General features: G+C 46.7%; 1 protein-coding gene across 4 annotated transcripts in view; it reads right to left on the bottom strand.

Annotated features, from left to right (window-relative positions):
- MTIF2 (mitochondrial translational initiation factor 2) overlaps positions 1–24,842 on the bottom strand; it is a 62,596-nt gene that overhangs the window by 15,866 nt on the left and 21,888 nt on the right. For all 4 annotated transcript variants that reach the window (XR_011321915.1, XM_069768855.1, XM_069768856.1 and 1 more), the window contains exons 7-10: positions 23,667–23,806; positions 20,642–20,766; positions 16,125–16,329; positions 13,955–14,207 (exon numbers count right to left, since the gene is read on the bottom strand). Coding sequence is in view for 3 of the 4 variants with exons in the window: in XM_069768855.1 (XP_069624956.1) it covers positions 13,955–14,207; positions 16,125–16,329; positions 20,642–20,766; positions 23,667–23,806 (723 nt within the window). In the remaining variant the exon portion in view is untranslated. The remainder of the gene's footprint in view (positions 1–13,954; positions 14,208–16,124; positions 16,330–20,641; positions 20,767–23,666; positions 23,807–24,842) is intronic.

Raw genomic sequence — 24,842 nt, 5'->3', positions numbered from 1 at the left:
GAGGAGCTGAGACGGAATGAGACAGGATTTTTTTTTTCCTGTTGACAATCCACCCGAAACGGGCTAGAGTGTCGAGCACGATGGACAGGCTCTCGTGGGCCTGAGAAAAGGACGGAGCCTTGATAAAAATGTCGTTGAGGTACAGAAAAAGGTACCAGGCCCCTGACCCTCAAGATGGCCATCAGCGCTGGCATGATCTTCGTGAAAACCCTGGGAGCGGTTGCGAGACCGAACGGCAGGGCGACAAACTGAAAATGGTCCTGATGTACTGCAAAAAAGCAGGAATCTGTGATGTCCTGGGAAAATCGGAACATGGAGGTAGGCGTCCTGGATGTCTATGGAGCACAGCAATTCCTGAGGCTCCATGGAAGCAATTACTGAAAGACGGGATTCCATCCTGAAGTGTCTCAGAAAAACTCTCTTGTTCAGCAATTTGAGATCCAGAATGGGACGAACTTTGCCGCCTTTTTTCGGTACCACAAAAAGATTTGAATAGAAACCTGTGAACTATTCTTGTTCTAGGACAGGAACGATTACTCCAGATTTGAGGAGAAAAGTGATGGCTGCGAAGAAACCCGGAACTAGAGCGGGGTCTCTTGGAGGTCAGGATTCGAAGAAACTATCCCAGAGTCGTGAATACAAACCTCCCTGACCCATGCGTCCTGTTATGATGAGATCCAGACGTCTCTGAACAGGAGACGGCCGCCCAGCCTGGGAAGTGGGCTGGGGTCTTGCCGTGAGTCATGCCGAGGTGGATCTTCCAGTCCTAGACCTGGAGGATCTACCTTGGGAGTAGCGAGAACGCCAGGAAGGAGTGGGTCTCAAGGATACCTTCTTCTCTTGATGTGCCGGGGGCCTCTGCTGTTGGGAAAAGGAATCTGATGCCGCGAAACGACCGAAAAAAAAAACCGGAATTGCCACCTAGGAGGAGGGCGGCGAGGTTTGGACTGGGGAAGAAGGGAACTTGTGACCCCGGAGGCGTCCTTAATGATTTGGTTCAGCTTCGAACCAAAAGAGACGTAAACCCTGAAAAGGCCAGCTGGTAAGCGACTTTTTGGAATACAAATCCGCCTGCCAGGCCTTGAGCCAAACGGTCCGACAGATGGGAACCGCATTGCTTGAAGCCTTAGCCGCACAAGACGCGGCATCCAGGGAAGCGGAGACCAGGTATTCACAAGACATGAACCATGCCGCATGAGAAATCTGGCTGGCAAGCTCAGCCAGCTGTCCGGGTGGAGCACCGCCCAGGATGCCCTGACAGAGCTGTTTGGCCCATTTGGATACTTCGCAAAGGATTCTATGATTATCATTAGAATCCTTCAGAGATGCCCCGCCAGATAGCGGAAGGACAGTGTAGGTGGACAGCCTGGAAACTGGAGGATCCACCGAGGGAGAAGCAATCCAATTAGCGGTGAGCTTCAGAGAAAAGGGATATAAAACGCCAAGACGCTTTCCTCTCTGAAAGCGTCTGGTCGGATTCTCTCTTTCTCTGGTCATGATTTCTTCCGCCTTGATCCTTTTCTACCAGGCCCCGGACCCTCTCTAATTCAGGGTGAGGAGCGAAAACCTTGGAAGGTGGTTTAGACCGTCTAAACTAAACCGCCTAGTCTGCGTAGCGGAATCGATGCCACAGGTCTGATATATCGCTCCAATGAGGTTCTGAACCATATCCCTCATCCTAGAGATTTGGTTCGAATCCAGCTCTGAAATATCCTCCGAAGGCGCATCAGAGAAAGCCTCGCCTGACTCAGGGGAGGACCGGGGGGAAGCCGCTCGCAGAGAAGGACCGTGGGCGAGATGGAACGGGAAGAGGACTCAGACCGGTGTTCCTGTCTGGACCTTTTGCGGCCTATAACAGAAGGCTCGGACGGAGCCTCCTGCGACCCGCTGACTACTGCGGGGGTCTGCAGGGGCAACCTATCAACCATGGACACAAGGATTTGAGACACCAGTGTCAGATCCGCTATGGATTGTGACAGAGAGGAAGCCCAGGCTGGAGTGGAGGCTTTGCTCTGTGGCGGAACAGCAGGAGGGTCCTGGGCGGTGGGCATAATGGGGTTGCTGCAGGTCTGACAGAGGGGAGAGGACTGACCTGAGGGAAGTCTGCAGTTCCAAGATGAACACGCAAAGTGTTTGACTAAGGCAGAAGAGGTAGAGGCAGAAGACAAGACTCTTCCCATGTTACCCCGCTAGCTTGAGAAGGACCCAGAGGAAGGGGAGTAGAAATACTCACCTAAACATTCCTCGCCGTCCGTTACTAACCTCAAACCGGTGAAGGTATCAGATGTCTAGGAAGCTGTGATGACGTCCTCGTCTCCTCCAACCGACAGGCTCTGGTGGGCGAGTGGGTGGGGGACGGAGCTAGGACCGGACTTCTGAGCACACTTGTGTGCTATGATCATGGTCCTGCTGAGGGATCTATGAGGATACCGGGTGGCAGTACACGCCATACTTATAGTCGGTATTGTGGGATTACAGGTGTGAATGTTCACCCTGTATCCCTCCAGAAGACCTGAAAGAAAACGACGCACATTGAGGCAGATAAGGGTCTAATGAAAGACCCATGTCCACCTCCTACTGACACTAAGCTAAACTGAAGCGTATAATGCCTGTCAGTAGGGTGTACACTGCAGAGGAGGAGCTAACTTTTTTTGTGCATAGTGTCAGCCTCCTAGTGGCAGCAGCATACACCCCATGGTTCCTGTGTCCCCCAATGAGAGGCCATAGAGAAATTGCAAATCTGCGATTGTAGTGACCAGTACATTGTGCCCAGCTCATGCTTCTGGAGACATGCACAATTAGGCGGGCTCTCATCACTACAGAAATGCCAAACATGTGAGCGCTATATGAGGTTTAGGCACACTGCGGGGCTCAGAAGAGAGGGGGGATTTTGGATTTGGCAGTGCAGAATTAGCTGGATTTCTTTGGGGAAGGGGGGATATATTGAGCCATTGTGCTTTTCCAGAGCCTTTGTAATAATAGTAACGTCCTATATTTCTGTTAACAGATGACAGGACCTGAGTGGGAACGTGCTATTTTTGTGGATTTGAAGCTTTTATTGGGAATATCTTTCATAACATTTGCAATCACATTTATCCTGCTCTATACGCTGAGCACTTCTAGTGGGTTTCCTATCTAAATCTCCAAAGTACGTGATTTAGATCAAACCCTCAAGGGATTCATTCACTAGAATGAGGCAGCAGAGTTACTCTGGACTCAGTCTGGCCTCTGTTCAGCAGTGTCCTTTTCATAGGTGCACAAAACTATGGCGGATGGCACTTTTTATGCACACCTAAAAAAGACGGACACTGTTGGACCATAGGCAAGACGGCGTCCACAGTGCTTCCATCTGCCTCATCACAGGGAATCTTCAGTCAATGATTCAGTCTGAATCATGTATTTCAGAGATTTACACAGAAACCGAGGTAGAAGAGCTCAGCGCAGGATAAATGTGCACCGAGCCTTACTGTGATCTTTGGAAGGCAGAATCAACAGCAGGTAAAGAATTGGTTTTATTTTGCTCGCCGTTCCTAAATGATTAGGTGACTTTATTCTTCAGGTCGGTGCAATTACAGCTATACCAGATGTATATTGGGTTTTTATGTTTGGCTGCTGTCACACACTAAAATACATTTTTTTCGGCAAAAACTAGTTTTTGCATCGCCGTGTTTAGAGAGCTATAAATTTTCCATATTTCTGCCAAAAGAGTCATGTGATGGCTTGTGTTTTTGTGGGATGAGTAGATGCTGTTATTGGTACCATTTTCAGGCACATACCGTTTTTTTGATCACTTTCTATTTCAATTTTTGGAAGGCAGAATGAACAAAAACCAGAAATTCAGGAATTGTTTTCCGTTTTTTTATACCATTCCGCTCGTGTTCATATCCCTTCATTGTAGGGCACATTCCATGTATATGTCAAACAGATGCTTCAATAAGGATGTCACCCGTCACTATAGAATCCATTGTATTAAAAAAAAAAAAAAAAAAAGTACATTTTTAACATTGACATTTTTTTGCTAGACTAAACTGCCATTTAGAGTAGCACAGTTTATTGGATTTTTTGAACTTTACTATCTAGTGAAAACATTTTCACAATGGATTTCTACGATGACGGATGCATTGTTTGTCATCAATATGAAGCATGCGCACCAGTGTATAAAGGTACCGTCACATTAAGCGACGCTGCAGCGATCTAGACAACGATGTCGATCGCTGCAGCGTCGCTCTTTGGTCGCTGGAGAGCTGTCACACAGACAGCTCTCCAGCTACCAAGAATGCCGAAGTCCCCGGGTAACCAGGGTAACCATCGGGTTACTAAGCGTAACCATCGGGCAGCACGGTGGCGCAGTGGTTAGCACAGCAGCCTTGCAGCGCTGGGGTCCTGGGTTCTAATCCCACCCAGGACAACATCTGCAAAGAGTTTGTATGTTCTCTCCGTGTTTGCGTGGGTTTCCCCCGGGTTCTCCGGTTTCCTCCCACATTCCAAAGACATACTGATAGGGATTCTAGATTGTGAGCCCCATCGGGAACAGCGATGATAATGTGTGCAAAACTGTAAAGCGCTGCGGAATATGTTAGCGCTATATAAAAATAAAGATTATTATTATTATTAGGCGCAGGGCCGCGCTTAGTAACCCAATGTTTACCCTGGTTACCATTGTAAATGTAAAAAAACAAACACTACATACTTACATTCCGGTGTCTGGTCACGTCCCTAGCCTTCAGCTTCCCGCACTGACTGAGCGCCGGCCGTAAAGCACAGCAGTGACGTCACCGCTGTGCTTTGCTTTACGGCCGGCCGGCGCTCACAGTCAGTGCGGGAAGCTGAAGGCGAGGGACGTGATCAGACACCGGAATGTAAGTATGTAGAGTTTGTTTTTTTTTTACATGTACAATGGTAACCAGGGTAAACATTGGGTTACTAAGCGCGGCCCTGCGCTTAGTAACCCGATGTTTGCCCTGGTTACCAGTGAAGACATCGCTGAATCGGCGTCACACACGCCGATTCAGCGATGTCAGCGGGAGATCCAGCGACGAAATAAAGTCCTGGACTTTCCCCAGCGACCAATGATCTCCCAGCAGGGGCCTGATCGTTGGTCGCTGTCACGCATAACGATTTAGTTAACGATATCGTTGCTACGTCACAAAAAGCAACGATATCGTTAACGATTATTAACCCCTTTACCCCCAAGGGTGGTTTGCACGTTAATGACCAGGCCAATTTTTACAATTCTGACCACTGTCCCTTTATGAGGTTATAACTCCGAAACGCTTCAACGGATCTTAGCGATTCTGAGACTGTTTTCTTGTAACATATTGTACTTCATGATTGTGCTAAAATTTCTTCGATATAACTTGCGTTTATTTGTGAAAAAAACGGAAATTTGGCGAAAATTTTGAAAATTTCACAATTTTCCAACTTTGAATTTTTATTCTGTTAAACCAGAGAGTTATGTGACACAATATAGTTAATAAATAACATTTCCCACATGTCTACTTTACATCAGCACAATTTTTGAAACAAACTTTTTTTTTTCAAGGAAGTTATAAGGGTTAAAATTTGACCAGCAATTTCTCATTTTTACAACCAAATTTACAAAACCATTTTTTTTAGGGACCACCTCACATTTGAAGTCATTTTGAAGGGTCTATATGGCAGAAAATACCCAAAAGCGACACCATTCTAAAAACTGCACCCCTCAAGGTGCTCAAAACCACATTCAAGAAGTTTATTAACCCTTCAGGTGATTCACAGCAGCAGAAGCAACATGGAAGGAAAAAATTAACATTTTACTTTTTAGTCACAAAAATGATCTTTCAGCAATAATCTTTTTAATTTCCCAAGGGTAAAAAGAGAAAATGGACCTCAAAAGTTGTTGTCCAATTTATCCTGAGTACGCTGATACCCCACATGTGAGGGGGAACCACTTTTTGGGCGCATGGCAGGGCTCAGAAGGAAAGGAGCGCCGTTTGACTTTTTCAAGCTAAATTTGGCTGGAATTGAGATCGGACGCCATGTCGCGTTTGGCGACCCCCTGATGTGCCTAAACAGTGGAAACCCCCCACAAATGACCCCATTTTGGAAACTAGACCCCCTAAGGAACTTATCTAGATGTGTCATGAGCACTTTTATCCCCCAAGTGCTTCACGAAAGTTTATAACGCCCGGGCGTGAAAAAAAAAAATCCTATTTTTTCCACAAACATGATCGTTTAGTCCCCAATTTTTTATTTTCTCAAGGGTAAAAGGAGAAATTGGACCCCAAAAGTTGTTGTCCAATTTGTCCTGAGTACGCTGATACCCCATATGTGGGGGGGGACCACTGTTTGGGCGCATGGCAGGGCTCAGAAGGAAAGGAGCGCCGTTTGACTTTTTCAAGCTAAATTTGGCTGGAATTGAGATCGGACGCCATGTCGCGTTTGGCGACCCCCTGATGTGCCTAAACAGTGGAAACCCCCCACAAATGACCCCATTTTGGAAACTAGACCCCCTAAGGAACTTATCTAGATGTGTCATGAGCACTTTTATCCCCCAAGTGCTTCACGAAAGTTTATAACGCCCGGGCGTGAAAAAAAAAATTCCTATTTTTTCCACAAACATGATCGTTTAGTCCCCAATTTTTTATTTTCTCAAGGGTAAAAGGAGAAATTGGACCCCAAAAGTTGTTGTCCAATTTGTCCTGAGTACGCTGATACCCCATATGTGGGGGGGGACCACTGTGTGGGCGCATGGCAGGGCTCAGAAGGAAAGGAGCGCCGTTTGACTTTTTCAAGCTAAATTTGGCTGGAATTGAGATCGGACGCCATGTCGCGTTTGGCGACCCCCTGATGTGCCTAAACAGTGGAAACCCCCCACAAATGACCCCATTTTGGAAACTAGACCCCCTAAGGAACTTATCTAGATGTGTCATGAGCACTTTTATCCCCCAAGTGCTTCACGAAAGTTTATAACGCCCGGGCGTGAAAAAAAAAAATCCTATTTTTTCCACAAACATGATCGTTTAGTCCCCAATTTTTTATTTTCTCAAGGGTAAAAGGAGAAATTGGACCCCAAAAGTTGTTGTCCAATTTGTCCTGAGTACGCTGATACCCCATATGTGGGGGGGGACCACTGTTTGGGCGCATGGCAGGGCTCAGAAGGAAAGGAGCGCCGTTTGACTTTTTCAAGCTAAATTTGGCTGGAATTGAGATCGGACGCCATGTCGCGTTTGGCGACCCCCTGATGTGCCTAAACAGTGGAAACCCCCCACAAATGACCCCATTTTGGAAACTAGACCCCCTAAGGAACTTATCTAGATGTGTCATGAGCACTTTTATCCCCCAAGTGCTTCACGAAAGTTTATAACGCCCGGGCGTGAAAAAAAAAATTCCTATTTTTTCCACAAACATGATCGTTTAGTCCCCAATTTTTTATTTTCTCAAGGGTAAAAGGAGAAATTGGACCCCAAAAGTTGTTGTCCAATTTGTCCTGAGTACGCTGATACCCCATATGTGGGGGGGACCACTGTTTGGGCGCATGGCAGGGCTCAGAAGGAAAGGAGCGCCGTTTGACTGTTTCAAGCTAACTTTGGCTGGAATTGAGATCGGACGCCATGTCGCGTTTGGCGACCCCCTGATGTGCCTAAACAGTGGAAACCCCCCACAAGTGACCCCATTTTGGAAACTAGACCCCCTAAGGAACTTATCTAGATGTGTCATGAGCACTTTTATCCCCCAAGTGCTTCACGAAAGTTTATAACGCCCTGGCGTGAAAAAAAAAATTCCTATTTTTTTCCACAAACATGATCGTTTAGTCCCCAATTTTTTATTTTCTCAAGGGTAAAAGGAGAAATTGGACCCCAAAAGTTGTTGTCCAATTTGTCCTGAGTACGCTGATACCCCATATGTGGGGGGGGACCACTGTTTGGGCGCATGGCAGGGCTCAGAAGGAAAGGAGCGCCGTTTGACTTTTTCAAGCTAACTTTGGCTGGAATTGAGATCGGACGCCATGTCGCGTTTGGCGACCCCCTGATGTGCCTAAACAGTGGAAACCCCCCACAAGTGACCCCATTTTGGAAACTAGACCCCCTAAGGAACTTATCTAGATGTGTCATGAGCACTTTTATCCCCCAAGTGCTTCACGAAAGTTTATAACGCCCTGGCGTGAAAAAAAAAATTCCTATTTTTTTCCACAAACATGATCGTTTAGTCCCCAATTTTTTATTTTCTCAAGGGTAAAAGGAGAAATTGGACCCCAAAAGTTGTTGTCCAGTTTGTCCTGAGTACGCTGATACCCCATATTTGGGGGGAACCACTGTTTGGGCGCATGGCAGGGCTCAGAAGGAAAGGAGCGCCGTTTGACTTTTTCAAGCTAACTTTGGCTGGAATTGAGATCGGACGCCATGTCGCGTTTGGAGAGCCCATGATGTGCCTAAACAGTGGAAACCCCCCACAAGTGACCCCATTTTGGAAACTAGACCCTCTAAGGAACTTATCTAGTTGTGTGGTGAGAATTTTGAACCCCCACGTGCTTCACTAAAGTATATAATGCCCAGGCGTGAAAATAAAAAATCCTATTTTTTCCTACAAAAATGATATTTTAGTCCCCAATTTTTAATTTTCCCAAGGGTACCAGGAGAAATTGGACCCCAAAAGTTGTTGTCCAATTTGTCCTGAGTACGCTGATACCCCATATGTGGGGAGGAACTACTGTTTGGGCACACGTTGGGGCTCGAAAGGGAAGTAGTGACGTTTTGGAATGCAGACTTTGATGGAATGTTCTGCTGGCATCATGTTCCATTTGCAGAGCCCCTGATGTGACTAAACAGTAGAAACCCCCCACAAGTGACCCCATTTTGGAAACTGTACCCCCTAAGGAACTTATCTAGTTGTGTGGTGAGAATTTTGAACCCCCACGTGCTTCACTAAACTTTATAATGCCCAGGTGTGAAAATAAAAAATCCTATTTTTTCCCACAAAAATGATATTTTAGTCCCCAATTTTTAATTTTCCCAAGGGTACCAGGAGAAATTGGACCCCCAAAGTTGTTGTCCAATTTGTCCTGAGTACGCTGATACCCCATATGTGGGGAGGAACTACTGTTTGGGCACACGTTGGGGCTCGAAAGGGAAGTAGTGACGTTTTGGAATGCAGACTTTGATGGAATGTTCTGCTGGCATCATGTTCCATTTGCAGAGCCCCTGATGTGACTAAACAGTAGAAACCCCCCACAAGTGACCCCATTTTGGAAACTGTACCCCCTAAGGAACTTATCTAGTTGTGTGGTGAGAAATTTGAACCCCCACGTGCTTCACTAAAGTTTATAATGCCCAGGCGTGAAAATAAAAAATCCTATTTTTTCCCACAAAAATGATATTTTAGTCCCCAATTTTTAATTTTCCCAAGGGTACCAGGAGAAATTGGACCCCCAAAGTTGTTGTCCAATTTGTCCTGAGTACGCTGATACCCCATATGTGGGGAGGAACTACTGTTTGGGCACACGTTGGGGCTCGAAAGGGAAGTAGTGACGTTTTGGAATGCAGACTTTGATGGAATGTTCTGCTGGCATCATGTTCCATTTGCAGAGCCCCTGATGTGACTAAACAGTAGAAACCCCCCACAAGTGACCCCATTTTGGAAACTGTACCCCCTAAGGAACTTATCTAGTTGTGTGGTGAGAAATTTGAACCCCCACGTGCTTCACTAAAGTTTATAATGCCCAGGCGTGAAAATAAAAAATCCTATTTTTTCCCACAAAAATGATATTTTAGTCCCCAATTTTTAATTTTCCCAAAGGTAACAGGAGAAATTGGACATCAAAAGTTGTTGTCCAAATTGTCCTGATTACGCTGGTACGCCATATGTGGGAAAAAACTGTTTAGGCACACGTTGGGGCTCGAAAGGGAAGTTGTGACGTTTTGGAATGCAGAAATTGTCTGCGGTCGTCATGTTCCGTTTGCAGAGCCCCTGATGTGCCTAAACAGTAAAAAAAACCCACAAGTGACATCATTTTGGAACCTAGACCCCCCCCAAGGAACTTATCTAGATGTGCCCCCTTTTTGGAACTAATGTACGCTTTCTTGTAAAGTAAATTAGTAGTGCATGGAGGTGTGGTACAATCTGAAGCAATCCTTCATACACAGGCCAGGTTTTTCGGGGCAGGTGTCGCATTGATAAATGGTGTCCTTGCGTATTCCCCTTTTGTAACACACTCGGCACCTTTTTTGCGGCTTACCTTTTCTGCCGGTTGGCGGGACCACCCCCGGAAAATGCTGGCCTGGTACGATACGAGCACCTTCAGTTCCGGAAGTACTGGGGCCCTCTCCTTCCGGAGTACCAAATATCAGGGCCTTAACCACTACCTCCTGGAACTGAAGGTACGACGTATCGGTGTGGCGTGCACATCGTAACAGCAGGAAAGCGTTGAGCATTGCCATTTGTACGATGTGGACGGCCAACTTTTTGTACCACACCTTGGCCTTTCTCAAAGCACTGTATGGTTGGAGGAGTTGATCAGAGAGATCAACCCCCCCCATGCTTTTGTTGTAGCCCAGTACACAGTCCGGTTTGCAGACCTGTGTAGAGGTACCCCGTACAGTGCTGAGGGCTCTGCCATCACCATGTATGGTGGTCAAGAGAAGGACATCCCTCTTGTCCTTGTACTTGACCACCAGCAGGTGGTCGCTACATTGGGCCTTGCTCTCACCTTTTCTGAGCATCTGCCGAAGTAGCGTCTTTGGGAGGCCTCTCTGATTTTTGCGCACAGTACCGCAGGCTGCGGTACCTCGCGCAGAGAGGGATTTGTAGAGTGGGATGCTGGTATAAAAGTTATCAGTATAGAGGTGATAACCTTTATCCAGCAGTGGGTGCACCAAATCCCACACGATCTTCCCACTCACTCCCAGGACAGGAGGACACTCAGGGGGTTCAATCCTGCTGTCCTTCCCTTCATACACTCTAAACCTGTGGATGTACCCTGAGGCACTCTCACACAGCTTGTAGAGTTTGATTCCGTACCTGGCCCTTTTGTTGGGCAGGTATTGACGGAATCCGAGCCGCCCCTTAAAATGGACCAAGGACTCATCCACGCAGATGTCCCTTTTGGGCACGTACACTTCAGAAAACTTTTTGTTGAAGTGTTCGATGACCGGCCGAACTTTGAACAGACGGTCAAAGTTGGGGTCATCTCGTGCGGGACACTGTGCATTATCGGAATAATGCAGGAATTTATGGATGGCCTCAAAACGTCTCCGAACCATGGCCATTCGGAATACTGGAGTGTTATATAAAACATCTACACTCCAATATTGCCGCATTTCTGGCTTCTTCACGATCCCCATGTGGAGGACCAGGCCCCAAAACTGCATCATTTCAACTGCGTCTACAGGAGACCAGTTGGAAAATGATGTACCGGGGTTTTGCTCCAAAAATTGACGAGCATACAAATTAGTTTGCTCCACCATGAGGTTAATAAAATCCTCAGAGAAAAAGACTTTGAAAAAGTCTGTTTCTGTGAGGCCCGTGGTGTCAAACTTGATTCCTGATTCTGCCACAAAATCAGGAATCAGTGGCTCGTAATTTTCGGGGGGCGAGGTCCATGTGGGTTCCGCAGTGGGGAGCGCTGGTTCAGGAGTGGTGGGGGCTGCCTCATCTTCTGTCCTGGGGCGTCTGCGTGGTGGTTCCGCAGGACCCGAGGAGGAAGAGGAGGAGGAGGAGGAAGAGGAGGAGGAGGAGGAAGAGGATGAAGAATCAGAAAAGTGAAGAAAAGTGGGATCCTCTCCCTCGCTATCAGTGTCGGAGGCAAGGAAAGCATATGCCTCCTCCAATGAATAGCGCTGTTGGGACGAACGGGACGAGCGGGACATTTTTGTGTGAATATGGTGATTGGGTGCACTTTATTGATAACTGTATGTGTATGTGTGGGGGGATAGTGATTTGTGCAAACTTATCTGAAAAGAAAATGCTAAAAGGAGAAGAAAAACCTGTAAAAAAAAAAAAAAAGGCAGGCACAAACTCTGATAAGAGAACTGCGTCACTTATCAAAGTTTGGCGGCTGCGGGATGTGTGTACGGAGGTTGCGCAAAAAGGCTGAAGGGAAAAAAGCGAGCGCGAGAGTTGATCGGTGAACTGCGTCACCAATCAACGCTCGGCGGCTGTTAAATGGGCGCACGGAAGGAGGTGCAAAGGGGGGTAAAAAGAGGGGGAAGGGAGATGGGGGTGGAAGTGGGGATTGGGCAGGGATCAGTGATCAAAACGTACGGTTGTAGTCAGGTGGCGCAAAAGGGGGGTGAAAAAAAAAAAAGGAAAACGGCAGGCACAAACTCTGATAAGTGAACTGCGTCACTTATCAAACTTTGGCGGCTGCGGAATGTGTGTACGGAGTTGGCGCAACGGGGGTGAGGGAAAAAAAGCGAGCGCGAGCGTTGATCGGTGAACTGCGTCACCAATCAACGTTCGGCGGCTGTTAAATGGGCGCACGGAAGGAGGTGCAAAGGGGGGTAAAAAGAGGGGGAAGGGAGATGGGGGTGGAAGTGGGGATTGGGCAGGGATCAGTGATCAAAACGTACGGTTGTAGTCAGGTGGCGCAAAAGGGGGGTGAAAAAAAAAAAAGGAAAACGGCAGGCACAAACTCTGATAAGTGAACTGCGTCACTTATCAAACTTTGGCGGCTGCGGAATGTGTGTACGGAGTTGGCGCAACGGGGGCGAGGGAAAAAAAGCGAGCGCGAGCGTTGATCGGTGAACTGCGTCACCAATCAACGCTCGGCGGCTACTAAATGTGCGCACGGAGGCGGCACAAATGGGGGTGGAGGGGGTAAAAAGAGGGGGAAGGGGGGATTGGGGTGGATGAACGGGGATTGGGGTGGATGAACGGGGATTGGGGTGGATGAACGGGGATTGGGCAGGGATCAGGGATAAAACTTACGTTTAGTTGTCTTCTTTCTTTAGCAGGGATTGTGGTGCTACAGGCTGCTGTGGCACCACAATACCCAGCACGGCAGGGAGATCCAGGCACAAAATCCAGCAGGGAGATCCAGCAGTATGACCGCTCTGTAGGAATCCTCAGCTAGAATGAGGACCCTGCAGAGCGGTCATACACAGGTCAGGCAGGTGACACAGACAGGTCACAGAGCGGTCATGCTGCTGCTGTGACCTGTCATTGGTGGGATCGACCATAACATCGATCCCACCAATCAGAGCTTTCCTGGTGACCTGGCTGTGACCTGCCTAGGATCGGATCTGTTCGCGCCATCCTAGGCAGGTCACAGCCAGGTCACCTGCAGGGCACAGAGCGGTCACAGAGTGATCGCCGCTGCGCCCTGTGATTGGCGCGATCGACGATGACATCGATCGCGCCAATCGGCTCCTGCAGGCCCTGCTGGGCCTGCACTGTGTCCTATCCTAGGATCGGTGCTATTAGAGCACCGATCCACGCAGGTTCCGGCAGGGCACAGCGCGGTAATACCGCGCGGTGCCCTGCGATTGGCGCGATCGATGCGATCGGCGATCGCGCCAATCCGGGCTGTTCTTGCCGGTGCCTGGCGTTGCCAGGCACCGGACCTAGGATCGAGTACATCGGTACTCGATCCTAGCCTGTGACCTCATTGTTTCAGCCGCTCCGATTGGCTGAAACAATGAGAATGGCTGTGATTGGCTGTTCAGAATTGAACAGCCAATCACAGCGATCGAGAGGGCGGGTGGGCGGCGACAATGCCCTGGATGCCGAGGCCATCTCCCCCCAGGTGAGATGGCGTCGGAATTTTAATGCGATCACCGCGACTTAAGTCGCGGTATCGCATTAAAGGGCAGGACGTACTATCCCGTCAAGGGTCAGATAGGCCCAGGGCACCTCGACGGGATAGTACGTCCAAGGTCACAGAGGGGTTAAGAGAGATGGTTGCCTAAAATGTGGCCTGATGCTGTGTAAAGGTAATTCCGATTCATAGGCTATGGAGGGAGAGCTGCAGAGCACTAACCTTTTATTATTATGGGGACTACTGGTCTGTCTCGTGTTGTCTTTTCTGCCGGTCTCTTGCCCATGAGCGATTTCTTTGCCCGATACAGCACAGCACTTTTCTGCTTCCAGGTCATGCCAATAAAAGTGTCCAGGTGCTTCCTGTGAGCTTCTCGGTGCTCCTTCTGTCTGACTTCAATCATTTCCAAATCCTTTTTCATTTTCTCCTGTTCCTCTATGTACGTTCTCCACTGTATGACCTCTTTGGCTCGTTGCTGGTAATTCACAAAACACAAGATTCCCATATAAAGTATTAAAATCAAGACTTCAAAGCGGCCACATTTATACAAATCTTCACCATTTCTACACATTTCTGGAGTCATTTGCTCCTTTTTTAGTAGTTTTAATATGTGCGCCTTATTCTTTGCATATTTTGCGCTACTTTTTAAGTTGTGTTTCTTTTTTAAATCTTTTCCTCGTCAACTTTTCTTATCCAGATGTTTTAGATAGATTCCTGAAATGCGACTTTTACCAAATTTTTTGGTGTATCTCACTCTAGTCCCTGGGTGGAGTAAGTTTTCTATAGCAGTTTTCTATTTGGCACATTTCTGTCACGCTTTAAAGGATTTACAACTTTAAGTGCTAAATAGTGAGGAGTGCAAAAGTGCAAGTTTGCCTAGGGTGCTCGGACAAGCTCCGCATGTTTTGTGGCTGTCACTTGAGCACCCAGGGCATGCATACTCGAGTAATGAGCACTTTCACTCATCACTAGTGCTAAAAAGTTGCAAAAACAAATTTAAAAAATATAATTTTTTATATTTTGCAACACATTTATTAACTGTATGTAACATTTTGAAATACTTGCTGCAAAAACCATCAAATACTATAAGATAAAAAAATAAAAAGTGACTTCAATTAATTGCAAATGATGAATTAATAATGCCTGTATGCAAGTGAGGAGGATATCGGGTAGATTTGGGGTGCAGCCTGTTAAGCAGGAGCCGCCTTTTATTCTTAGGTTGTAATTCTTAGTGTCAGCCTCCCAGTGGCAGCAGCGTACACCCATGGTTTCCTGTGTCCTCCAGTGAAGCCCCCGAGAAGCATCCAATCAGAGTACATTTCACTTATCAAGTGCCCTGTAAGGCTACGTTCACATTTGCGTTGTGCGCCGCTGCGTCGGCGACGCAACGCACATAAAAACACACCAAAACGCACGCAAAAACGCTGCGTTTTGCGACGCATGCGTCCTTTTTTGCCGAAATTTAGACGCAAAAAAAATGCAACTTGTTGCGTTTTCTGCGCCTGACGCTTGCGGCAAAAAAAACGCATGCGTCGCACAACGCAGCACAACGCATGTCCATGCGTCCCCCATGTTAAATATAGGGGCGCATGACGCATGCGTCGCCGCAGCGTTTCCCGACGCTGCGTCGGGAAACGCTAATGTGAACGTAGCCTTAGACATAAGACCTGTCCTGTGATTGGTAACTGCAGCTAACAAAGGCATTTTTTTCTTTTGCACACCTTCATAAATCTCATTCATTGAATAAAAGGTGTCAAACTATTGGGAATAAAATGCTTATATTAATGTGGTTCCAGTTTTGTCAAAAACAATTTTCAAACACCAGATTAATCTGATTGGCTAATTAATGAGGACTTTGAAAATTTAATAGTTCAGACAGTCTACAAAAAACCATCTACTGCTCAACAGGACCATTTATGGCCAGACAACTGATTTCCATGGGGACGGTGTAATGCGTTGTCTCTCCTGTGGGGGTGCTGCGGGAGAGTTTCTCACTTGCTGTCAGGTTCACTCTTGAACAGTGCAGGTATTCGGTTTAGAAAGGAAATCTAGATATAATTATGTCATTAAAGGGGTTGTCCATACCTAAACAGAGGACCTATCCATAGCATAGGTGACCAATATGAGATTGGTGAAGGTCGGACACTCATGAGTTGAAATCTATGAACCAATCAATTGAAAGAGCTAAACAGCAGTAGTCTGCAGCTGCCATAGAAATGTGCGGAGCAGCAATGTTCAGCCTTGTACATCGCTTATATCTGACCGCTAACTCCAGCTGATGGGTGGGACTGCAAAGTGTCGGACCGCCACTGATCCTACAGTACTGAGCAATCCCTTTATGGCTTCTGTCCATATCTATGGATCTCTGCGAACACGGCGAATTGTTGGTTACCTCCGACTCCACTTCCAAGATCTCATCTCCAGCTGACGGTAGCTCTTTCCAGCCCACTATTTCCACAGGCATGCTCGGTAGCACTTCACTCAGAGTCGTGTTGTTTTCATCTAGCATTAACCGGACTTTAGCCCAGGATTTTCCCGCCACCAATATGGCTGCTTTTTTAAGGGTTCCTCTCTGCACAATAGCTGTGGTCACCGGACTGTAAAAAAAAAAAAAAAAAAAAGAGAAAATTTAGGAATGCTACAAACGGTATTCACCAGCTGGGAGTGGGGTCTTATTGGGAATAGACGTTGGAAAAAACATGAAAATCAGTTCACTCCTGGAAGGAAAGGCAGCCACCTTGCAATGCAGCGAGGGTAGCTGCCCTGTAGGTCACTATCTGCCTCTTTATCAAGCCTTGTAACATGAGAGCCAGGTACTGATGTACAGGGTAGCTACCCCCACTAGGACGACACAGGGAGGTCTTCTTTCCTTCCAGGACAGAGCTGATGTCCAGAATATTAGATACAGTTAGGCTATGTTCATGTGCAGTGTTTTGCACATTTTTTGCAGCTTTTTTATGCAAATTAAATGTTGCTTTTTACGGTACCAGCAAAAAGGAGATTTTTGTGTACTCACCGTAAAATCCTTTTCCCCGAGCCAATCATTGGGGGACACAGGACCATGGGGTGTTATGCTGCTGCCACTAGGAGGACACTAAGTAAACACAGAAAGAATAGCTCCTCCCCTGCAGTATACACCCTCCTGCTGGCTCTCAGTGAACCAGTTCGGTAACAAAGCAGTAGGAGCTTAATAGTTAACAAGGATGAACTATGCCAAAACCAAGATAGGTCTGCCCGTTCTGGCGCCTCTGGATCCCGGCTGTCTTGGCCTGCCTCTCCATGAAGGGGAAGGCTTAAAAGAGGTCTGTGAACCTCTGTCTCCACGTTGTGCCCGGCCAGAACCGGGAGATGTGGAAGTAGAGGACCAGTTTGAGTTGTAACGAAAAAAATCGGGACCAAGCCTGTAGTTGCCGGTTCCAAAAAGGCCGAGAGGGTCTCTGTTGAGGAAGAAATTTACTCTTCCCTCCAGTGGTGTCAGAAATTAACTGGTTGAGCTTTTCGCCAAAAAGGCGACCGCTCTGATATGGGAGAGAAGTCAATGACTTTTTAGAAGTAGAATCCGCATGCCAGTCCCTGAGCCATAAGGACCTCCGGATGGTGATGGCATTGGCTGCTGCTTGAGAAGCGCAGTCAGCGGCATCCAGGGACGCGGTCACTACAAAATCTCCAGCTCTAGCTAACTGAGTAGTGAGGTCTGCTATCTCAGGGGGAAGATTGGTATCCAGTACTGCTGAAGACAAGACCTCAGCCCAGTGGGTCATAGCCTTAGCCACCCACGTAGCGACAAAAGATGGAAAGAGTGCGGCTGCTGAGGCTTCAAAGGCTGAACAAGCCATATTGTCGATCTGACGATCGGTTGGATTTTTAATAGAGGCGTCCTCCGAGGAGGATAAAACAGATTTCGTAGCCAGGCGCGATCCCGGAGGATCTATTGGGGGAGATTGTGACCAATCTTTTCTTAGATCCTGGGCAAAGGGATATTTGGACTCCATGGGCTTCTGCCCTGTGAATCGTTTATCTGGACGGATCCTGTGAGATTCAACAATTTGCTTAAACTCAGGATGATTGGCGAACACTCTGTGAGCCCGCTTGCTCCTCTTAAAGGACACAGTATGATCCGTTTTAGATAAAGGTTCCTCCTCAAGTCTCAAAGCCTTATTTACTGACTCAATTAGAGAGTCTCCTTATTGTGATGATATTCCTGATCTAGGGACGTGTCAGAATCGTCCTCTGAAACAGGTTCTCTACTAGCCCCAATGGAAGGGGAGCGAGAAATGGAGCTCTCAGAACCCGAAAACGGTTGATGGTCTGGGGATATGGCATGAGTCCTTTTCCTGGAAGAGTGAGAGCTCCTTGGCAAGGTACGACCCCTGGAGTACGAGGGGTTCTGACCATCGGAAGCGTCGTCCGTATTAGTGCCCTGGTTAGAGGAAGGGTCTCGGAACGAGTCTAATGCTTTTGCCAGGGATGTCATAGACCGGGAAAGGGAGGTAGCCCACTCAGGGGGACTAGGCTCACGGGGTTCAGTATCAGCAACAGGAGGTTCCTTAGCCGTCACCGGTTCACAAGCTGTGCATAATGCAGTATTGTGACCCCGGGGTAATGATACCTTACAGGAGGTACATGCAGCGAAAAATACAGTGTGGGTTTTCCCAGACTTTTTGTGAGGCTTTGGTTGAGATATAGTAAAGCCTGGAGGAAAGTGCTTACTAGCAGGGGAAGGGTAAAGCTATGCTTCTGGAGCTTACCTAGGTCCTGTGTCTCGAGTCCCCAGGGCAGGTCCGCAGTGTAGGCAGAGAAAAAACGCTAGTCCTGAAGGCTGTGATAGGAAACGCTGGAGCAGTGCTGCAGCATCAGGGCTGTGGGTGTGCCAAGATGGCCGCCGAGACCAGGAAGTGGGAGCTCATCACAGGGAACGAGAAGCGCCAGGAAAAGTGTGTGGGGCTAACTGCCGGTGGGCGTGGCCAAAACTCCAGCCTGTATTGAGGGAATTTTTTTTTTTTAACTTCTCTGCGGTTGCGGCCTGCAGCGGCCCGCTATTGGCGCCAACATTAGCTGCACTCCTTCGTGGGGTTGCCGCACTATGGACCACCCACGGACACAGGCTTAAGGTGCGGACCTCCCATACCCCGGGGACCAGGACCCCCCAGCGCCTCGGCCCCCGCAGTGTTCTCACAGTAGACGCGGTGGGCCGGTGCTCAATCCACCGTCACCATAGTCAGGGAGAGGGTGAAGAGCTTCTGCCGCCATGCATAATCCGCTATATCAGTGGTGATGCAGAGGGGGCCGCACGGACGCCATATATATCATGTCCGACTATGCACCTGGCTCCAGGAGAGGTAGATGGAGGGCTACTCCATGTGGTCGACTGCTATGGAGGGAGGAGATCGGAACGCGAAGGAACCGTCGCCCGTAAGGTGAGCTCAGGGCTGGCATCCAACGTTGCAGGAAAGGATACGGGAGGGACGCTCCACGTACTTGCCTGTTGATGGTTCGGGGGAGATCGGAACTTAGAAAGGATCAGTCGCCCCCATTCGCTCCGTTAAAGAAAAAATAGAATAAAAAGTAAAAAGCTAAAATAAAAACGGTGGGGTCTGAAAGCAAACCCAAGTGCCTCCTACAGACACTAAGCAAGAACTGGTTCACTGAGAGCCAGCAGGAGGGTGTATACTGCATGGGAGGAGCTATTCTTTCTGTGTTTACTTAGTGTCCTCCTAGTGGCAGCAGCATAACACCCATGGTCCTGTGTCCACCAATGAGGCGTAGGAGAAAGCTAGGAGATGTCAAATCTCAAGCACACGCTTTTTTCCCCCCGACTGAAATGGAAAACGGTTTAAAAATCTGCAGCATTCTGGTGAATAAAACTAATTTTATTATACGTGTACGGTTGATAAAGCACATATAATCTGCACCCAAAAAAAACTGCAGAAAAAAACCTGTCAAAAATGCATAACAAAATGTTGAAAAACCACGGTCCTGTGTCCCCCAATGTGGCGATGGAGAAACAGGAGTTTTGACCGCCAAGACAAAGCTTTGGCTGCAGAAAAAAGAAAAAGTCCTGCATGTGACATAGGCCTAGGAGGTTTATGAGATGGACACATTCAATGAGTTTGCCCAAGTACAAATTGCTTTAGGAAATTAGACTTTTTTGGACAGTTTTGAAGAGTTTTTTCCTGAAGTGTTTTTGCAGCATTTTGATTTGACAGTTCCTAGTTTGCAGGAGCTGCTTCAAAGAAGTGACATGAACTATTTTTTTTTTTTTAGACCAGACGTTATTCAAAACCTTAAAAAAAAATATAAAAAAAAACCTTTTTATATGCACAGCACGTGTGTGTGTGTGTGTGTATATGTGTGTTATATATATATATATGTGTGTGTGTATGTTAGGTGTGTTATGTGAGTATATGCTAATTATGGAAATTGTCTCTTCAAAGAGGAAGAGAGCTAGAACTCTAGTGCCACCTATTGGGAGGTAGCAACCCTACAAGTCAATGTTGACCCTTTAACGAGCCTTGTCACATGCCAAACCAGATCTCCACTTTGCACTGACGAGGGGCAGTACCCCAAAACACAGTGTCTGCAAATTGAGATTCTAGTTTGGCTATTATCCCAAGTCATGTGATAAGGCTCGTTAAAGGGTCAACATTGACTTGTAGGATTGCTACCTTCCAATAGGTGGCACTAGAGTTCTAGCTCTCTTCCTCTTTGAAGAGACAATTTGCATAATTAGCATATTACCCAGAGGAACATTGTGGCTTTAAGTCTCCTCATCTCAGCATGCTTAGCATGTCGATCTCCGCAAGGAGAAACAATACTTCTTGGATATGTGTGTATATAATATACACAGCAAGTCCGACGCAGGAAACATATCATATACAGACAGTGATGGTCATAAGTGGCGATATATACCCTTTCCCTTTGTCGGTGCGACATTCAATAACTGTCCCTTCCACCAAGCCCGTGGGATCAGCCTTTAACTCCAACATCTCAGATAAGGTGATTACCGCTTCAGACAGAGCCTGCAAGTTTTCTCCCTGCAAAAAGAAAAATGTACAAGTTGGATCCACTAATGTTCTGGTTCTTTCATTTTTACCATGATTCTGGGAAAGCAAATAATGAATCGCATTAAAACTATTGAGAATGGCGTTTTTTTTTTTAAATCAATTATATGTATAGTATCCACGGCAATTTTCATTTTACCCACTTATATGGCACCGTTATATCCACAGCAGGGCTTTAACGTGTACATGATAGCAAGAATGCACTTCTACCATCAGTACTGTTTTATATGTGACCAGGACACAATGTCCTGTAGGCTGCAGGTCATCACTTATCGTACTGATCACACTGGCAGCCTGCATGCCTGGCTCGTGATTCTTGGGCAGAACGTAGAACGGGGCTCAAATAGGTGCTGTGAGTACATTATAACCATAATGTATGAAGGAGAGTGTGTTTGTAAGTAAATACAAGTCTGATCCTGGAATACACCATTAAAGGGTTATCGGGCAGCACGGTGGCTCAGTGATTAGCACTGCAGCCTTGGAAACTGGAGTCCTGGGTTCAAATCCCACCACGGCCGACATCTGCCAGGAGTTTGTATGTTCTCCCCGTGTTTGCGTGGGTTTCCTCCAGGTTCTCCAGTTTCCTCCCACATTCCAAAGACATACTAATAGGGAATTTAGATTGTGGGCCCCACCCGGGACAGTGATGATAATGTATGCAAAACTGTAAAGCGCTGCGGAATATGTTGGTGCTATATAATTAACATGAATATTATTATCCTGATCTATAGAAGTTATTAATTTGACCTCGAGATTGCGGCTCTGCACAGTCTTTGTCTGAATACAACAGTGGCCAGACATATGCACCACCGTTCCACTCATTCTCTATGGGACTGCCATAGGTTCCAGGGCTTGGCAGTATCAAAGAATGAATAAAAAGGTGGTGCATTTACCCAACCATTAGTCAATTCAGACACAGCCCTGTTCTAGGGATCCATGGAGGTCCCGTCATACAGACACTCAACAATACAAAAGTTATCTCCTATCCTACAAAGAGGTGATAACGTCTAAAGATTAGAATCCTTTAAGGCCAATTAGTAAGATACTATTGAAGTACCACATATATGCGAATTTTTCAGCCCATTATTAGGCTGAAATTGCCCCTCTCGGCTTATACTTGAGTCATTGTCCCAGTGGTCAGCAGGGGAGGGAGTGCGGCGGCTGTCACATCATACTCACCTGCTCCAAGCATGGCCTCTGAACTTCCCTGCTTCTCAAATTGTCTCTGGCGCCGCAGCTCTTCCAGTGTTCAGTGGTCACTTGGTACCGCTCATTAAAGTAATGAATAAGGACGTGACTCCACTCCTATAGGCGTGAAGCGCATATTCATTACTTTAATGAGCGGTACCATGTGACTGGAAGGAGTTGCTACCCCGGGACAACGGTGAAGCAGGGAAGTGCAGAGACCGCGCCAGGAGGGTGAGTATGACGGGGGAGGGTGAGCCATGCAATATTCACCTGCCCCCGTTTCACCGCCGGGCTGTGTCTTCCGCGTCCTTTGGCTGTGACGTTCAGGTCAGAAGGCGCGATGATGTGGTTAGTGTGCGCCCTATTCCTGAACAGTCACTGCAGAGACGAAAGACACAGCGTCGCGCGGCGGTGGAACGGGGACAGGTGAATATCGCAAGTTCCGGGGGCCTGAGCCAGCAGCGACACTGGCACCTGGCCCCCATAGTGCAGCGACGAGAGGCGAGTATGTAATTTTTTTTTTTTTTTTTATTGCAGCAGCATATGGGGCATATTATTCTATGGAGCATCTCATGGGGCCATCAACCTTTATGGAGCATTATATGGGGCATATTATTCTGTAAACTTGATGTTCAATTTGTCCTGAGTACACTGATACCCCATATGTGGGGGGGGGGGGGGGGGGAGGGGTGGACAACCGTTAGGGCGCACGTCGGAGCTCGGAAGGGAAGGAAAACTGTTTGGAATGCAGACTTAGATGGAATGGTCGGCAGGCGTCACATTGCGTTTGCAGAGCCCCTGATGTACCTGAACTGTAGAAACCCCCAGAAGTGAGCCCATATTGGAAACTAAACCCCCAAGGAACATATCTAGATGTGTTGTGAGAACTTTGAACCCCCAAGTGTTTCACTACAGTTTTTAAAGCAGAGCCGTGAAAATAAAAAATCTTTTTCTTTTCCCACACAAATTATTTTTTAGCCCCCAGTTTTGTATTTTCCCAAGGGTAACCGAAGAAATTGGACCCCAAAAGTTGTTATCCAATTTGTCCTGAGTACGCTGATACCCCATATGTCAGCTGACACCGGCCACACTCCCCCCATGAGCGTGGCTGATCGCATTAGACGTACTATCCAGTCGGTGGTCATATGGGCCCATACCACTTCGACGGGATAGTATGTCAGAAAGTGGTTAAGGAGCATTATATGGGGTGTATTTTGTATGCAGCATTTTATGGGGCTCATCATGAACTTTATGGAGCATATTTTAATATGGAGCATCTTATGGGGCCATTATTAACCTTTATGCAGCATTATATGGGGCATATTTTTTGTATGGAGCATCTTATGGGGCCCATCATAAACTGTATGGAGCATTATATGGGGCTCCTGATTCAATATGGATATTCAAAAACACTTAACCTATTGATGTCTCAATTAATTTTTATTTTATTGGTATCTATTTTTATTTTTGAAATTTACCTTTGGCTGCTGCATTTCCCACCCTAGGCTTATACTCGAGTCATTAAGTTTTCCCAGTTTTTTGTGGCAAAATTAGGGGCCTTGGCCACTCAAATATATATGGTAGATAATGCTTGCATTTGTTGTAAAATAAGTGAAGCTACACATAAAGCCTCGTACTATTTAAATAGATTAATACGTATATGTAAGGTTTTGTACAGACATTACCTTTAATGCAGAAATGTTAATGGCTTGGACATCTCCCCCAAAATCTTCACATACTATATTATGAGACAGGAGCTCCATTTTTACCCTCTCTGGATCGGCATCCGCTTTGTCACATTTATTTATAGCCAGAATGATGGGGACTGTGGTATAGGTGAAGAAAGAAAAAAAAAAAAAAAAAGTCAAAAAATGAATAAGGCCTTAAAAATGATCATAGCATAAGTGAGTGTTGTCTGGCTTATTTTTTTATTCCATTGTCTTCTTCTGGATAAAAGAACAAATGCTTCTGTACTTATCCACTGTTGCTTTAGCACCAGCTCTACACTGCTGCCTCCAGTCTTTGTTGACATGGCTGCAGTGATGATATCATGTCAGCATCACGTGACTCCTGCAGCCTATCATTTGGCTCAGTGGTGATGCCAATGTAGACGCACCAGATCGCTGTGCCCAGTGATCTCCCAGAGAATCTGCCTCCAGAGATTATTTTACATGAAGGGGAAGTTACCATTGTGATGTCTAATGGCCGCTCTCTGCTCCTGATCTCACTGCAGAGCTGTGTGTGATTATACCTGACATCTGCAGGATCCTCTCAGCTTCAGCTTCCAGCTCACAGGCAGACAGGGTCACAATACAGCAGAGCTATATAAAAATGTGTCTGTAAGACGACAAAGATCAGTTCTCCTGTTCTGTGTTAGTTACTTGTCTCACACTGGTAACTCTCCCTTCATGTATAATAATACAGATTCTCATGCAAATCAATGTCTGGTCCATAGTCCTGGAACAGCTCATTTACATATTAAAAAAAAACATGGATTCTCTTGAAAAAGATATCAGGCAACATATCAAGGTATCATCATGCAGCCTCCTATGATCTACATGCCCATATAGACAGGTTCCCTTTGATTATAAGCCCCAACGTCTTTTTAATAAGAAAAGCACCAAGCGCTTTTTAATACTAATTTGGGGAGGGAAATTTTTTATTATTTTACAACTGGAACTTAACAAGTCTTTCCTATACTGATTTCTAAATCTCCTTTATGTTATCAATGTCCATTGGGTCTTTTAAAAGTTCATGGATAGAAAGAAGTTATGTAATTACATATAAATAAGATCAGAGTAAAAGGTGTCCCTGTTGCAAACTGAACCATCCTGATTTTTGTAGGCTTTCATTAGAGAGGC

Source organism: Ranitomeya imitator, chromosome 5 (genome assembly GCF_032444005.1).
Source record: "Ranitomeya imitator isolate aRanImi1 chromosome 5, aRanImi1.pri, whole genome shotgun sequence".
NCBI classification, from domain to species: Eukaryota; Metazoa; Chordata; class Amphibia; order Anura; family Dendrobatidae; genus Ranitomeya; species Ranitomeya imitator.
Note: the sequence above shows the minus strand (reverse complement) of the source record. Positions and strands in the feature narration are given on the sequence as shown.